At 47.8% G+C, this 17,054-nt stretch overlaps 1 protein-coding gene across 2 annotated transcripts; it reads right to left on the bottom strand.

Annotated features, from left to right (window-relative positions):
* Positions 1 to 1,898: 1,898 nt before the first annotated feature.
* LOC133885525 (soluble inorganic pyrophosphatase-like) lies at positions 1,899 to 3,540 on the bottom strand. 2 transcript variants are annotated; one of them, XM_062325253.1, is made up of 7 exons: positions 3,260 to 3,540; positions 3,137 to 3,165; positions 2,873 to 3,046; positions 2,703 to 2,768; positions 2,484 to 2,608; positions 2,302 to 2,383; positions 1,899 to 2,199 (listed from the first exon to the last, which is right to left on the bottom strand). In XM_062325253.1, the coding sequence occupies exons 1-6, from the start codon at positions 3,405 to 3,407 to the stop codon at positions 2,320 to 2,322; spliced, it is 606 nt and encodes a 201-aa protein (XP_062181237.1). In that variant the 5' UTR covers positions 3,408 to 3,540; the 3' UTR covers positions 1,899 to 2,199; positions 2,302 to 2,319. The 2 variants fall into 2 exon arrangements, with proteins under 2 accessions (XP_062181237.1, XP_062181236.1); XM_062325252.1 differs by having other exon boundaries at positions 2,488 to 2,608.
* Positions 3,541 to 17,054: the final 13,514 nt, after the last annotated feature.

Below are 17,054 nucleotides of genomic sequence, written 5' to 3'. Positions count from 1 at the left end.
TTGAAGTGAGATCGCAAAACGATGATGAAAACCGATGAACTTGTGGAAAACCCCAATCTTCTTCTTCCTCGTTCCTCTTCTTCCCTATTCTTTCTTTCTTTCCTTCCTTTCTTTTCTTTTCTTCTTCCTTCTTGGCTGGGTGGTCCTTGCCTTTAGCTGATCACCCCTCCTCCCTGCTCCTCCCTAAACTGGCCCCCTCCACCCACCAGCTCCCTTGCTCACCGGTCGGCGACGCTCTAGCCGGGCTCCGGTAGGAGCAGGCGGCACAACGCAGTCGGGTGGCGGGTGCCGACAGCACAGGTGGTAGTGGCGGTGGTCGAGGCGGCGTTGTGTGGCCAGACAGCAGCAGCGGCGTAGCGGACGGCCGGGGCAGCGTAGCACGACGCGATGAGCAGCTGGGGCAGCACGATGTCAAGCGGGGCGACAGACACGACAGGTACGGCAGGGCAGCAACCAGCGGGCGCGACGACCGACAGGAGGCAGTGGCGATGATTTGGTGTGGAGCGATCGACAACTCAATCGAATGGGTGGATCAGGTGAGGACCGATCCCCTCGACCTTATTTCTTTTTTATTTTATTTTTTATTCTCTTTATCAACTGATCTAGATTAATTGGGATTGCTATGGATTCACCGAGCATTCAATTAGGACATTAGATAACAAAACAAAATTGTCTCAACGAGATCTACTCATCCGCGGTCTCCGATCATCCATCCAAGCAATGGGTCAAAAGGTCATATTTCGCACCTCTAGTGGGTCCCACGGTCAATTTCTGAATTTTGCATTTTTTGGGTATTACACGCTGGCGATGTCAACAAGGTGACAGCGTTCGGGGGCACGCCGCTGAGGGACATGCCGCGAAGGAGAGCCAGGGCCTCCCGAGGCCGGCCAACACTCCAGCTCACCCGTTCTCCGCTCTGCTCTGGCCTGTGCCGCCCGTCCTCCGCGTTGCTCCCAACAGCGCCTGAGCCTGTATCTTAGTCTGACAAGATTGAAGGCTCTAACGGTGGCCTTTTCTAAGGGAAGTAACATGAGTGGCATGGAAAAGATCTCGGATTTGGACAAGTGGCATAAAAGAAAAGTGATGTTTTCTGATGGCACACAGGAAAAGTATAATTTCCAGTGGCATGTAGCTCATAGCAATGTTAGAGATCATTTACATTACACCATGATACTAGATGATGGAGAGTATCATTGTTGTGATCTAACCGTTCATTTTAGTAGGTATTATTGTAATTATCTTGATACCCTTAGAGGTAATTACGTCATTGACTGACCGGATTTCGGACCTTCGCCACTCATCATCGACCGACCGACGGAGGGTGGAAACCCTAATAAATAAAATGAACAGAATAAGTGAAAGCTTATCTAAAGAATAAACTAACATTTTGATCTTCCCTAATTAAACATATAATTTACAAGTTTATCATAGTTTTTTTTCAATCCTAACCTTATGATACCCATGATACTTTTTAATGATACCCATGATACTGATGGGCGATAGAGTATTATTGGACCAATCTAAACCACCGGATAGAGAAAATGGACGTTATGCACTCATTTAAGTGTACTGTAAAAGTCCTCCAATGTTATTGTACGCAAGTCTTTTTTTTCTTCTTTTGGGAGATTAAGTACTTCATTACTCCCTCGCTTCTAAGAAGCTGCTGCCAGTGTACATTGATACAGAAAAGAAACAAAAAGCAAGCGATGATCCAGATACGAGGTAAACCAGAACCACAGCCCAAATGGCACAGCCATACTAAGCTATCCAACAAAATGAATCGATTATCCAGCTGATACTCTGTGTGATATCAGAGCGAAAACGTGAGCGCAAGTCCGCAGCCGGTTCTTCATCCATTGTACCATCAGCAATGTGCAGATATTCAGGCCAGAAGAAGGTCGACCAAGCAACAAAATAGTAGATTCTTATTTTATTTGTTCGTTCTGTAAGAACTGTAGAAGAGTACGTATATGAAACAACGACAAATTTCCAAACGATTAATACAGAGATACACTCTAAAATATCGCTGGGAAAAGATGGTCAACATGAATGACAACTCATGTGACTTGGCTGTTCATCAGGTCCCAAATGTTCCGATGACATGTGCTTTGCATTAGCCCGCAGAAGAGCGGGTAGAGAGAACAATGGGGCACGCTCTACCGCCGCAAGCTCTGCAGAATGTACTGCGCGTACAGATCCCTGCAGAAAAGATCAACAAATCGTGTCAATACGCGTTATTCCAGACTCCAATCCGACAAGGCTACACATACCATGCCATCCTCCGAGATGATCAGAACTTACATGGAGTACTGGATGGCATCACGAGCTTCGGTGGCGGGCAAGAAGTCGTTGACGGCCACCTCCTTGTTCTCGTTCTTCTTGTCTGGAAGATTTGAGCAAAAAAGTGCACAATTGAATGGAATGCGCAACACGGATCATAGAAAGGTAGCGATTATACGGAATGAGACAGCAAGCGTTCGTACTTACAGTCTTCGAAGAAGCGTCTGATCTCCTGAAGGCGGTGAGGAGAAAGCTCGCTGAGATTGTTGAAGTGGCGGTACTCGGGATCGTCGGCGCACACGGCTATGATCTTGTCGTCCTTCTCTCCCTGTTACAGAAAGAAGCGTACAGTAATCTCAATGCCGATGCTTTTACCTAGGCAGAAATGGTTTACAGAGAGATGGATGGATTGATTTGCTTACCTGATCTATCATGGGCATGAGGCCGATGGCCCTGGCCCTGAGGAAGGAGCCGGGAAGAACTGGCTCCTGGTTGCAAACGACGAGTTGTTAGTGACAAGAACTTTGCAGAGCAATGATATTTTGCACATGGTTATGCTAATCCTGCTGAAAGCCTGAAAGTACGAGCTCACCTGCATGAGGACGAGGACATCCATGGGGTCGTTGTCTTCGCAGAGCGTCCGGGGAATGAAGCCGTAGTTGTGTGGGTACACCACGGATGAGTACAGGATCCGATCGACCTTGATGAGCCCCGTCTTCTTGTCGAGCTCGTACTTCACCTTGCTCCCCTTGGTGATCTCCACGACCTGCTCGATGGACGCGCACCGGATCAGACATGCATCACGCGTTCACACTCCAAAGTAATAAAGACTCAGATGTGCATCTCGGATACTTACAACGTTGAACACGGCCGGAGCTTCAGGACCTGCAACCATGCACGAACAATTGGTTAGCACAGCCCCTGACGGCATTGTACATCTGAACTATCCGGTCAACGAAGTTGGCGAGAGAGAACTCACCGATCTCGAGGTCGTGCCAGGGGTGCGCGGCGACGGACCTCCGCGACAGGGACGAGAGGATCCTCTCGTTGAGCCGCGGCGCGCGGCGCTTTGGCTCCACCTCCATCTCCTCGGCGGCGTGCCCGTTGGCTCCGTTCTCCTGGCTCATTTTCGCTCTACGGCCGGAAGGAAAACGAGATCTCCCGCGGCACGGATGGATAAGCTCGGTCTCGCGGGCTTTGGTCTACGTCGCTCGTTTTCACGTCGTGCTCGGCACCGGCACGGGCTGGGCAACCGCAACGATCTTGCGGTCACGTATATAGGAAGCGGCCGAGCGGTGCGGGAAGCGGGCGGGTTGGTGGGTGGTGGGGGAGGAGTGGGACGTCGTTTGACGCGGCTGAGGCGTAGGCGGCACGTGCGAGTCGCGTTCGCGGTGCGGTGCCGCGCTGGCGGGGGAAACTTCCCGCGTCGCACGTTGTACGCTTCGGGTTTCGAGCTGGCCGCGAACCAGGTCCCCGGGAAGGCGGCGCGTCGTGCGGGACGCGTCAGAACAGACGGGGGCTCAGGGCTCTCCGGTCACCGCTTGCCTCGGTTCGTCAAAGCCATGCGTAGTACTACGTGCCACGGGTACCTCGGGTTCAGTCAAAGCAGAAAGGCATTTCCTTTTTTATCGGAAACAGAGCGCCGTTCTGGCGAACTGAGCCCAGCTTGGTAATTCTTTCGATGTCAAACCAACCGAAAAAGATTAGCCCTCCTAGCGTCCTCGCCGCCACTTTGGTTACGCTCGGACACAGCCCCCTTTCCTCCTTTCCTGTCGCCTCTCCATCCTCACCCACCACCGTTTCCCCCACCTTCATCCGCTTCCATCCGGTGTTTTGATTTCAGCATTTTTCTCTTCTTCGGCCGACGCGAGGCCTCCCCCAATCTGCCTGGACCGTGCATCCCTAGTCGGATCTACGCCTCCTTAGGTCGGATCTGTTTGCCGGCTAGGTCACACCTGTGTCTCCCACGCACGGATCCAGTTAGCCCCAAGTTCCTACCGCCACCTCGTCTCCCCGACCTTTTCCATGCTTGCACGCAAAAGCCGCTCGGCAACGCCTTAATGCCGCTCCATTACCCCCCAACGGCTTCTCCCCAGCCTTTACTCCACCGGCTTCACTCTACATGGTAGGGATAATAATTCCCTATCACATAACCTTGGACACCTCGCCTCTGCTCGCGAGCCGAGTCGCTCTGCCGCAGCTTGTCACTCCTCTCTGCATTAGCCGCGATAGCGACGCTTACCTCTCTGCCATCATGAACCCCCTACGAGGCCTCTTCCCCCTAGCCGGTCACATCCCCGCTACGATCGCCGCTCGAGGGCCGATGTGTATGTGGGTGGCTCGCTTCCCTGGGGAGGAGCCACTGGAGTCTAGCTGGACTCCGATTCGGAGCAAGCGTTGGTGCAAGAAAGACTATCATTCATTGCAGGCATCTGCTCCCAAGCATCGGCCCAAGGGTCACCCCTCTCTCACCGTGCCTCCTTCGAAAGGGTCTCTGGGGACACTTGTGTGTTTGCTACCTGGAAAGAGATCATCGCGTCACTGCCTATCGCGACCTAGTGTGATGCTTCCGCTACCGTCACTCAATCCACAAGGAAGCCTCCTGTCGTTCGGGCTCGGATAGGCTGGGTCCCCCTACCGCTACGCCCTCTGCCCCGGTCCCGATGCCACCCACCACTTGGCATCCCCAAGGCCACCGGAGAACAATGGTTCACCTCGGCGACCCCAACTTGAGGCTAGATGAGGATGGCTGCCTGATCCCCCTCCCCTTCAATTGCATGCGGGAGCGTAAGGAGTGGGAGGGCTCCACCCTCGTCTCATGGGCTCTTAGCCCTCCTATAGGGGGTGGTGCGTACCATATTGAAGATGTCATTCTCGACGCCCTCTGCCTCCACCGTAGAGATGTCACGGTCTCCAACCACTACCCCGAACCCTTCCTGATCAAGTTCGAGCATACGTGCCATTGCGCCAAGGCCCTGGAGCTGAGGGTCATCAAGCAAAATGGTCTCCACCTCTACCTGTGTCTGTGGTGCAGTTTCAATCAAATGATGTGCACGGACTTCTTCTTCCGGGTGCGGCTGTGCCTAGAAGGCATCCCCATCCATGCATGGTCCTCGAAGATCGTGTAGCGCATCATCGGTTGCACCTGTTCCCTAGAGCACATTGAGTCGGGCATGCTCTGGCTTACTAACATGAGCACCAGGAACCTGTGGGTATGGACAACGAACCCGAGTCACATCCCTAAGGTAATTTGGCTAATGTTTACTCACTAACTGATGGTTGGCTCGTCCTCTCATATGCAAGTTTCCTCAACATAGATGGAGCATTGGCAATACAGAGCCAAATTCTGGGTGCTCATCCACCTCGACATGGTGGGGGACTCCTCAGCCTGCTTTGTCTTCCTCCATAACTAGCCGACAACACCATTGGCTGGTCCTTTGACGAACAAAATCACTATTTAGGGGGAAGATCGATGGCAAGCCAAGGTCGAATTGTGTGTTGTCCTTCACAAAGCTGCCATCCGAAGATGCGTCCGAGGATGGGCATGGGGCGCACTGAGGGTGGCGTGTGCACCAGGATGGTGGTGGCACTCCTTGGGGGATGATCAATCGAGGTCTCAAACGCACGGCCACATGCGCCATGACGACTCCGATGACAGTGCGGGCGGTTCACCACCACGTTGGCATGGGACCAACCGCCTTGCGGTCGATCTCTCCACGCGTGCCAGGCCACGTCATGACTGTACGCGCTCGCCTCCTCATCGACGTGGGGCTATACACAATGACTGGCGACGCCATGCGCTCTCTGATGGGGTGAAAGGGACCAAGTTTGCATCAATGCTCCCTAGCATGGTGGCCTTAGCCTGTGTGAAGATACCTCTTCCTAGCCCACAAGTGGTTGCACCTGGGCAAGGTGTGGGCGGCCTGTTTGGGGTTGGTGCTACTGTTGAGGCCGTCTTGGCGCTTCCCGCTGTAGGACCCCCTACAGGTCTACTCTCGATGGTCACTGGCCTGCCGGTTGGCAACATGCTGCTGATGATGGGCAACGACATGGCTCCATCCCCGCTTTTGTTAGCTCTATCCCCGAATCATGTTGTCACAAGCCCCTCAACACATTAGTGCCAGCGAGCTGAGAGCGCTCTTGGATGCGCTGGGGCTTGCGGCCATCATCCCATAGATAGAAGATGCAGTCCCGCAATCCAAGCCCGTGCCGGCTCCCTCGTGCTTTGTTGATCTAGAGTCGGTGTCTGAGCTTCAAGGACCCCACACAACGCCGTCTCCAGAGCTCCCTGTCATCATGCCATGGATTACCCCAGTGCCCACCCTCCCCGCTCTTTGTTTCTTCTTCCACCCCTTGTCGGCCATGTGGCACTTGAGTATGTCCTCCATTTTTGCTTTTGCCACCCATGTCTTCAATACAGGGCCTATTGCAGCGGTGCATGAACCGCTCAGGGTCTTGGTGTCCATGGTCAGGGCTTGGAACGCCACAGATGCCGCAGTGCTTGAGCGTGGGATGCTACAGTAGGGCCATCAGATCCTCTCTTTCGCCATCCTCGATGTTGACCTAGGCCCACTGGTCATCACCCCGCTAACCCTAGTTGACGGTGTGCTGCTGGCCTCCAAAGGACTCCCGCGTGGCCTAGCTTCCGAGAAGGATAGCGACACCCCAAAGGGCAGGCGGCGGTAGTCAAGGTATCCTGCGGCCTTTGTGTGCATTCTTCACGACCTTCAAGTGGAGACACCTGCCAGGGTCGGGACTGCTGTGCAAAATGCCTCGCTGCCTAAAGGCACAATTGCCTTCTTTAGGCCGCCAGAGCCAGCCTTGCTCTCTGTTGCCATGACCTCCCCAACAACCTCCCCATCAACAATCTGCGCCATGGCTCCTAGGTGTAAATGGATGTGTTGCACATACGACTTGTCCCAAACATGCAGGAGCGAACAATTGTCAAAGAAATGACAGGTGCCAATCACCCAGCGTGCGCAAATCCAACTCTGTTGCAAGCTGGGACTGCTCGATGCCTCAAAGACTTTAGAGGAGGCCATGCAAGACTACGTCGACATATACGATGGGCTGCTACCAGAACTTGTGATTGGCACCCTGACAGAACTTTTCATGCTCACCGACACTGAGGATCACATCTAAGACGCGACAATAGAGATTCTTCACGAGGACGGCCCCGACCTCCTGGATGACCTATCCTGCATGGAGGTCACACTGATCTGAGGGATGACCTTCCACCTTCGTCGTCATTTGGGATGCTTTTGTGTTCATGCGACCGTACTTCCCATTCTTTTGCTTTGACGTCATGTGGGGCACTTGTGTAAGCATGCGGACGATCTTCTGGCTCTTTTGTCTTTCTGTGTTTGGGGCTACTAATTGGGGTATGCAAATCCAACCCCCAATCACTGCACCGTCGTGCTACGTACTTTTTCGCTTTATCTACATGGTTTGGTGCCTGTGTTGCGTCCTTCAGTGTAGCTCGCATTTGCTTGCCACCATCCCTTCAAAGTGTTGAAATAGGGTTGTTCAATACTCTCGTCTCTGTCCTCCAAGTAAATAGTTAATGGTGTGCGAGTTGCTTCTAGGGTCCCCACGTTTACCTCAATGTTAGGGCTGAACATCAACTTTCTCTCCTGGAACGCTAGAGGCTTAGGCTCAGTGGAGCATTGTGACCTTGTCTCGCAATTCCTAGGATTACACATATGTTACATCGTCTGCCTACAAGAGCCTAAGCTACACGATATTGACTCTGCAACCACGCGTTATGTAGGCGGGAACTACTTAACTGGCTTCGCTCACTGTGCGGTTTCAAGCCACCCGTGGCCAAGGGTTGAAATCCTTCTTCTCTGCGACGAGAGGATGCTGAACGTTCACGATAGCTCCTTGGGAGCTTTCCACATTACCACCACCGTCACCTCTAAGTTCTGTCAGACCTCCTTCCTGCTAACCTCGATCTACAGCCCCACTAGGCATTCCCTTAAGGAGCCTTTTCTTCAGGAGCTCAGATAGCTCCGTCCGCCCCTGGGAACCCCCTGGCTTTCCCTTGGTGACTTCAATATCATCTACAAGGCTACAGACAAAAACAACAGCAAGCCTCATTTACGCCACATGAGGCACTTCAAATGTGCAATAGACTTCTGCAACCCGTAGGATATCCATCTCAAGAGCCCACCCTAGTCAAGTTGGATAGATTCCTTTGTAACCCTAAGTGGGATTCGTTCTTCAGCTATCACAGGCTTCAGGCCCTTTCCTCCTGAACCTCCTACCATTGCCACTTGCTGTTCTCCAACCTGAGTGGGCCTAAATGGCCATGGTCCTTTAAGTTTGAAAACTTGACCTGTATGTCGGGCTTCATGGATGCATTGTCTTCAGCTTGGGAGGTCAACGCAGGTCACTATGACCCTTATCACATCCTCAATCAAAAGCTTTGTAATACGTCTTCTCACCTCGCTAGTTGGAGCAGATCGCTCCTTTCTAGAGTGAAGCTGCAGCTTACCATGGCTCTTGAGGTTATTGTCCGCCTCGGTTCTACCTAGGAGCGCATGACTCTCTTTGCAAGCGAGGCGGTCTTCAAGGCACAACTAAAAAGGCGAGTCCTATCCCTGGCCGCAATTGAGTGCGCCGAAAAGAGGCAGGCTTTTAGAATAACCTTCCTTAAAGAAGGGGATGCAAACACTATTTTTCCATTCTATGGTGAACGCTCACGAAAGATGCAATCACATCCTACGCTTGCGAACTACAAGCGGTTGGGCAACCTCACATGCGGACAAGTCTTCCACGGCGTAAGAGCACTTCCAGCACATCATGACATGACCGTCACAGGGAGAAAGACCAAAACTGGGAGCTACTTGGCATTCAACGAAATAATCTAGCCTCACTGGGGTGCCCTCCCATGGAGGAGGAGATCCTGTCCGCCATCAATTCATCTCCGCAGGACAAGGCCCCTTATTCGAATGGCTTCACTGTGCGTTTCTATGTGGCTTGTCAGCACATCATCAAATATGATTTACATGGACTATTTATTTAGATATTAATTTTTACATGGACTATTTATTTAGGTATTTATTTTTTATAACAATTTGATTTTTTTCTAAGACTATATTTGATAAGGATCATTCTTTTTTTCTATTCTAACCACAATTTCAATTATTACTAATTTTATTTTACTTGGACTCTTTATTTAGATATTTTGCTTCCCAAACCGTACGCAAATTGAACTGCTAATTTTTCATAATTTCTAATTCCGAATTTAGCAATTTATTAATCATATTTGATATGGATTCTTTGGGTTTTGAATTTATTTATTTATTAATCGTATTTGATATGGACTTTGTGGTTTAATCTAGACCATTAGATGTTCATAATAATGAGTAGTTTAAATCTTTTTTTCTCATTTAACGTGGTAATTTCATGACATTGAGAGCGAACATGGTGGCTCCTTTTAACACTAAAATAATAATATTACTATTAAGGTGGCTAACGCTCATAGCGTGGCTAGTCTCGCTGTAATATTTTATCATAATAACCTTTGATTAATTGTATATTACATGAACTCTTTATTTAGGTATTTGATTTCTATAATAATTTGATTTTTTATCTAAGACTATATTCGGTATGGATCCTTCTTTTTTCTATTCTAATCCTAATTTTAATTATTATTTATTTTATTTTATTTGGACTTTTTATTCAGATATTTTACTTTTGAAATCATATGGAAATCGAACTACTAATTTTTTATAATTTTGAATTTAGCTATTTATTAATCATATTTGATATGAACTCTTTGATTTAATTTAGACTGTTAGATGTTTATAATAATTAGTGGTTAGAATTTTTTTTAACATGGTGATTTTATGACCTGAAAAGTGTTCATAACCATGAGGGAAACAATACAGAACCAATGCATGTGTATATGTTAATATATAGGCCTCTGTTACCTATCCGAGTCGGCGTACTCCGATTGCTTTTGGAATTTTTATCCGGTACAACGTCAAATCCAATTGGTTTTGGAGTTATTTTTTCTCCCTCTTGTACTATGGTAAATCAATTTGTAACACTGGTTGAATTTTAATCTATCTCGGACTCTTTCCATATATTTTAAATTTAATTACAAAATTATATAATTATTAATCGTATTTGATATGGACTATTTGATTAAAGTTAGACGGTTAGATATTCATAATAATGAGTGATCTAGATTATTTTTATTTTTCAGATTAATGTGGTAATAACGTGGTAACTTTATAACTTTAAAAGCGAATATGATGCCTGCATTTCCTCTTAAATATTAAGATAATAGATAGATTATGTCAAAAGTGGTTAAGCATGCCTTACTACCTATGGCAGCCTGATTATCCCTTCCCCTTTGCTACAGTAAACAGGCGAACCAGAGGCGATTCTCGTTCCGACATTGATCTCGTCGGCTCCCCTTGCCTTTGGCAGCCACTCTGACACCGCAGGAGAATGGGAGCTACGAGATTGGTGTCCGGAGTATATATCCCTCTTATCTAGTGTAGGATTAGGTTGGTTAGTGTTAGAAATCCCCACAGCAACGTTACTGGTTGGGGTTGTTTTATTCTCTCTGATCCTCCCTGGTGTTGCTGCTGCCGTTGTAGGACCACGGGAGATGTTGTTCCCCTTGACGATGCATGCGTCATGGGTCTTTTCGTTTCTCCGCTTTAACTCTGGTCATGGCGATGGTGACGACATCGGCTCCTGTGCTGAAGGTGTGAGTTTTCTTTTCCTCAGCTCTTTTCCGTTGGAGCTTGATGGATCTCGTTTCTCTTAGGTTGGGATTGTACTTTGGGTCGTTGATGTCCTCATCGACGAGGCCAGTTTTTTTTTTATCTGAGCTATCGATTTGTTCGACTACGCCAACGTTTTGGTATGCCACGACGACAAAGACGATGATCCATGCATGTTCACTCATTCCTTCGCACGCGAGAGCTCCTCAGCCTGGTTGCAAGTTTCTAGTACGGTCGATCAGCAACACTTGAGTCTTTGTTGTGTCCTCTAGTTGTATTTTTTATCTTTCTTCAGGACCTGTTTGTAAAATTCAGGGTGTACTGTTCATTGCTTTAATGAATATCCATCCACCCTTCGAAAAAAAACATTGGAACGAAAGAGCAAGAGGAACCAAAGGTGTAAAGGAGGGCCCGAAGACGACGCTGATCTAGGCAAGGGGAAGGAAACGGCGGAAGCGGACGCCGGCGAGCTTCCGGCATCCACTCCGGCGAGCGTCGCTTGACATCTAAAATTATGGTGTCTATGCGCGTGCTCCATTTTTCCTTCCAGCTGATTGTTTGAGGAACGGCACGACTAAGTTCCTTTGTTTCATTTGATTCTACGTTGTTGGTTTGGAAAACGAAATCGAACTATTCTTTGCAGACGCGCCCTAAATTTTCTGTCTCGCGATGTCTAAGCGTATCCAGGCTACGTACATCTCTTAACGATATAGGCTGGAAACAATTTCCATTACCTAAGAAATGTCTAAGCGCATCGAACGGGGAGTGGATGGCGGATCATCTGCTGAATGCATGGGCTGAGTTTGGGTAGTAGTACGGTCGGTCATTGGAGCTATATGTCCGACGTGACGCGTCTACCTTGTCATGTCTGGATGATCGATACTTCGATTGCATGCCACGTTTCACTGAAACTTGCTTTTTGAAGTTTTCCAAGGGACACGTACGTACGAGGAACTCACGGCCGAAACCAAGGGTCACCTATCGCTTGTGCGGACGATGATCGGGGACCGTGCGCATATGTGCCGCGTCTTAGTTTTCACGAGATCAATCAAACGAGACTCGAACATCTATCAGCATCGAGCATTGTCTTCCGGAAACATCCTACTCCTAACCTAGTTGATAGCGGCATATTCAAATCAATCGACTTAGAGGAGAGGTTGCCGTGACACGAAGGTAGTTTAGGGAGCAGATTGTAGCATCGTGACGTGTCCGTTAATATGTGTGCTAGCTTCACATGTCATCGATAGCATCATACTGTACAGTTATATTAAAAAATCGCTTCCGTAGTTCAAGGTCCATGTGACGAAAGATTGAAAGATGTCGAAGCGTTCGCTCTGGTAAGTCAGAATGTTTTTCTTCTTTTAGAGTTCTACTAGGAACATGCCCCACAGCCCCAGTCCATCATGCATTGCAAATAGGACATGACGGTTTACAGCGCCAATTCATAGTTTACATCATTTTGGCACAACTACACACCACCTACACAAAAGACCCCTGAGGCAGTGCCCCTTGCATCTTGTCACTCGTCAGGCCACCCTTCCTCCAGACCATGCCTGTGCACTGTTGCAGGATCAGGTTCCCCCAGCTGCCACCGCCACGCAGCTGAGCCTCTCCGGTCTCGTGGACACCTTCTCCGAAGCGCCAAGCAAGAGATGACAGTCCTCCAAAATGCATACCGGGCATAGTATCGCCCAATTCTTGAGCATAGGGATCACGCTTCGTCAGATTTGCGCCAAACTCCTCCACGACCCATTCTGAAAACAGAGATGATTTCTTAGCTTCCACAGCCCCCACAGGGCGGCAGAACTGAACATATTGATAGTCACATGCTTTTTATTACTAATCCATAGCTGAGAAATTGATTCAAAATCATTCCCAAAAGATCTGCCAACTACTTCTGACAGAGTATGCCACATTTTCCTAGCTACTGCACACTCAAAAAACAGATGATGAATAATTTCATGCTCAGTACAGAATAAGCAAGACATGTCATCAACTTTTCTTCTTTTTCCCAAGTTATCTCTAGTGAGTTTTTTTATTTTTGGACAACAGCCATAGAAAGATATGCACTCTTGGTGGGATATACAACTTCCACAACGCAGGAGTACAGATTGGCATGACCCCTCTAAAGTTCGCAATTTTATACAGAGATTGATAAAAGGACACACCATTAGAGTTGTACTGCCAAATCAAGGCATCCATCCTCCTCATTAGTTAAGGAGATGGTAGAAGCAATTTGTACTATTTCTTCCCATTTTTCTCATCAAGTGCTAAAGGTGCATTTCAGATTAGTTCCATCCCAAAGCTCGGCTATCGTCATCGTCTGTTTGTTCATTAACAATAACATACAACTCCCAGTATTTGACAGCTAAACTAGAAGATCCAAGCCAGTTATCCTCCCAGAACTAAACCTTTTTCCCATGTCCTACATGCCATCTATAACATAGTTTTGCTACTTGAGCTGCCCACATCACTCCCTTCCAGAATTGGTATGCATTGTCATCTTTAGCAACAAAATTGTTTGGACTACTAGTGTTGTATTTAAAATACACTACCTCTTTCCACAATTTGTTTTCTCCGTTAATGTACCTCTTTATCCAAGAACCTCAAAGACACATGTTAAGATCTCTCAAATCAGGGATACCTAGACCACCATACTCTTACTTCAGACATACACTTGGCCAATTTGCTAAATGGTAACTTTTATGTCCCTAAAAATTATTCCACAAGCAGTGAGCTAGGTGAGAGTTAATCATTTTTATTGCCCACTTGGGAAACTTTATAAAGGAGAGCAGATAGACTGGTATACTGGCCGAGCAAATCTTGATCAAAATAAGTGTACCTCCATAGGATAATAATCTGCCTCTCCAACCTGCTATCTTCTTAATAATCTTATCCACTAATGGTTGGATGTCCTCTTTTCTGAGTTTACTAAAGTGTAAAGGAACTCCAAGATATTTGATAGGCAAATTGCCTATTGGACACCCAAAAATATGTGAGATCTTATGAACCTGGTCATCATCTAGATGCACAGGTATGGCATCACTTGTACATCCCTGACAATTTCTCAAAACAGACTAGAGTGCATTTCAGATTCCTAAGCTTATTTTCCTCAGCAGAGGAGAAAATTAGTGTATCATCTGCATACGGCAGCTCCTTCTAGCATAAATTCCAGCATGCAACTATGTTTTGAATGAAGATACTACTAGTAGATGAGTCCTCCCACTGGACCATACTGTTAAGTCATTTGAAGTTCCTTAGAAAATAAGAAGAAACGGGCATAAATTAGCTGAGCTTCGCAAGCATCTTCGTGTGAACCAACAGACCCTTCTGTCATGCGTTCCTGGTCGACTCGAGTATATTAGCACGCAACTCGCTTCCTTATCCATCCGAGGCAAATCGAAGAACAGTCCACTTCGGCAGCACAAGGATTACGAAACTCCAGCGTACTAGCACGAGCAGAGCATTTACCCGTCTCTTTCAAGCCGATAGGATGGTACCGACACGTCGGAACCCTGGACGGGATGCGTGCGTCATACGTGCGACGCTTCTTCAAGCCACGCCGACCGACCTGGTTCCAAGCGAAACAGCTGCGCGGGCACACGGCCCCGCTCGCTCCAGCCAGAACCCACGCGCAGACGCTAGCGAACGGGGGCCGTGCACCGAGAGGGAAGCACACGTACCCGGCGTTCGGTACGACCTGCTCCGCTCCGACCGGCCCCCGCCCCCGCCCCCGCCCCGTCCAGCTCGCGAAAGGGACAGGCCATGATCAGCCGCCACCTCGGGCGCCGACCTGTACCGTTCGCGACCTTCTCGAGTTCTCCTTGTCACGTCCTCGCACGCGCGTGTCCTGTGCACCGTCACGGCGAGGTCCCGAGCGGGCCGTGCGATCCGCATCCAACGGCGTAGGTGGTGCCAGCTTAGTCACTGGGCAGCGGAGGTCGACCTGAGCTTCGCTTCCACCTCTCCTCGAGCGTAGTTGTAGTGCTAGCAAACCGTGCCGGATTAAAAAAGTCTGTGCTGATCCCTTCTTTTAATGGCGGCTGTTAAGGAAAAGGAGCCTTTTTTTGTTGCGGCTGATGATCAGCATGGAGCACGACAGCGTGCACGGCGTCGGGGGCGCGCTCGGCTTTTCACACCCGCGCGACGCACGCCGGGCGCCGGCCGACCTCGTCACCCTGCACTCTGCACAGACTCTCTGCGCCGCGCATCTATTTTACCACCGGCACAGAGGGTTGGCGGTGGTCAACACAAGAGATCTAGACACGTTTGTTTTAGCTTTAGATAGTATAAATCTAGTTTAATAAAATTTGTAGAAGTTTTATCTCATTAGATTATAAATTGTAGGATTTATAGTATAATTTAGCTTATAAATTATGAAAATCATTTTTTATAAATGAGTGTTTTTTTTATTTTGAAGCTAAAATCTATAATCAAAATTAAAAAACAAAATAACCTTATTGTGAGTGATACTTGAGCTGTCGCCGTCACAGGAGTATTATTTTATTAAAAAAATTATAAAAATAATATTCAAAATATAAAAGTCATATAAACATGTGCTAGTGAGCATTTTAATTGTCGACTAGTCATCTATCAATAATTGAATTACCGACTAGTCCTTTATCGGCAACCAGATAGGCGATATGTAATTCCCCGTAGACTTGTCGGTATTCTAATTACCGAAGATGATATTATAAAAATTCATATGATCTCGGATGAATATGTTGTTTATATGAAATTTGTACCCATTCATATGATCTTGAATGAATATGTTTTTTATATGAAAATTGTAACTATTGACAGTATATATAACTTTTTAGTAGATGTCTAAAAAGAGGTTATAAATTTCAGATCTGAAAAATTAGATATAGAATTTCTAGTCACTTTTTGAGCATCTAAACGGATACAAATAGAAAAGTTTTTAACTGCAAAGTTGTAGATATCATCAATATGTACAATTTTTATATAAAGATCATCTCTATCTAGGATTATATGAAATAGTTATAAATTTTTCTTTAAATATCATCCTATAAGACATATGATCCGTCAACAATCAGAGTGCCAACAAGCCTCCATATATGTCAATAGATGGCTAGTCGCCAATTAAAGTATCAACTGACAGGTATTTTCGCAAATTTCTCATTTTAAATAATATTTTTATAATTTTCTAGTAAAATAATATTATTTAAAAAATTCTTATATTGCTCGGCTCCACCGGTTGGATGATATTGGAGTGCATTTTGCTTCCAATCAGGAATTCATGATGCACGAGAAGAAAAGCAACCTGATACCGGGATGATCATTTGGCACGAAGTCATGAACAAGAGGGATTGACGTGTTGATCAATGGATGTCCACAGATCCACTCTAATTTAACTTAACTAACTAACTAACTAGATACCCCATGGATCGATCTATGTCAATCCATAACGAATAGACGTTGTTCATGCCCGGTGTGATCCACGGCCGCACGGTACGAAGCTAGAAAATTCCGCTTCGGCACCTGTAGAGTCGGCCAGCAACAGAATGGCATTTTTTCGATCTCTTTACAGAAGCACTTCCGGCGCAACTTGCATGGGATATGCATAACGAATCCAGGCTCAGGGTCCAAATATTTGTTCTAAAATCTAATCCGTTTGCCCATAGCAACGTTTAGATTGGTACACACACGTTCACATCCCTGATGCGCAAGCCAGCGACGTCAGCGTGCGGCCGCGGCTATCAGCCGAGCCGTGCCGTGTTCCCTGGCTCCCTGTCGCTGCCACGCAGCCACGCCGAGTCGGGGACGGGAACGAACCGACGAGTACACCAAAGACGACCCGCTTTCCGTGGCGCGGGCACCGGGGCGAGCAGAGACTGAAGGCGCTCACCTCAGCCCGGTCCTGGCGCAGAAGTACCAAGTACGCACGAGCGGACGACACATGACGCCGTTACGCTCCACGCGCGTCGGCCCCTCCCTCCCAAACGGAACGGAACGGGATGGTCAACCCTGCCCAGCCCCTCCGTTGACCAGTCCGGTCCCTTAATAAAC

Source organism: Phragmites australis, chromosome 11, assembly GCF_958298935.1.
Source record: "Phragmites australis chromosome 11, lpPhrAust1.1, whole genome shotgun sequence".
Taxonomy (NCBI): Eukaryota; Viridiplantae; Streptophyta; class Magnoliopsida; order Poales; family Poaceae; genus Phragmites; species Phragmites australis.
This window is presented reverse-complemented; position numbering and strand designations above follow the sequence as displayed.

Excerpts from the sequence above, each read along its gene's own strand:
- LOC133885525 (XM_062325252.1), bottom strand. The coding sequence starts at position 3,407 with ATGAGCCAGGAGAACGGAGCCAACGGGCACGCCGCCGAGGAGATGGAG. Across the intron at positions 2,769-2,872 it reads ATGTCCTCGTCCTCATGCAG|GAGCCAGTTCTTCCCGGCTC; the intron begins GTGAGCTCGTAC and ends GTTTGCAACCAG. Across the intron at positions 2,609-2,702 it reads TCATGCCCATGATAGATCAG|GGAGAGAAGGACGACAAGAT; the intron begins GTAAGCAAATCA and ends TTTCTGTAACAG.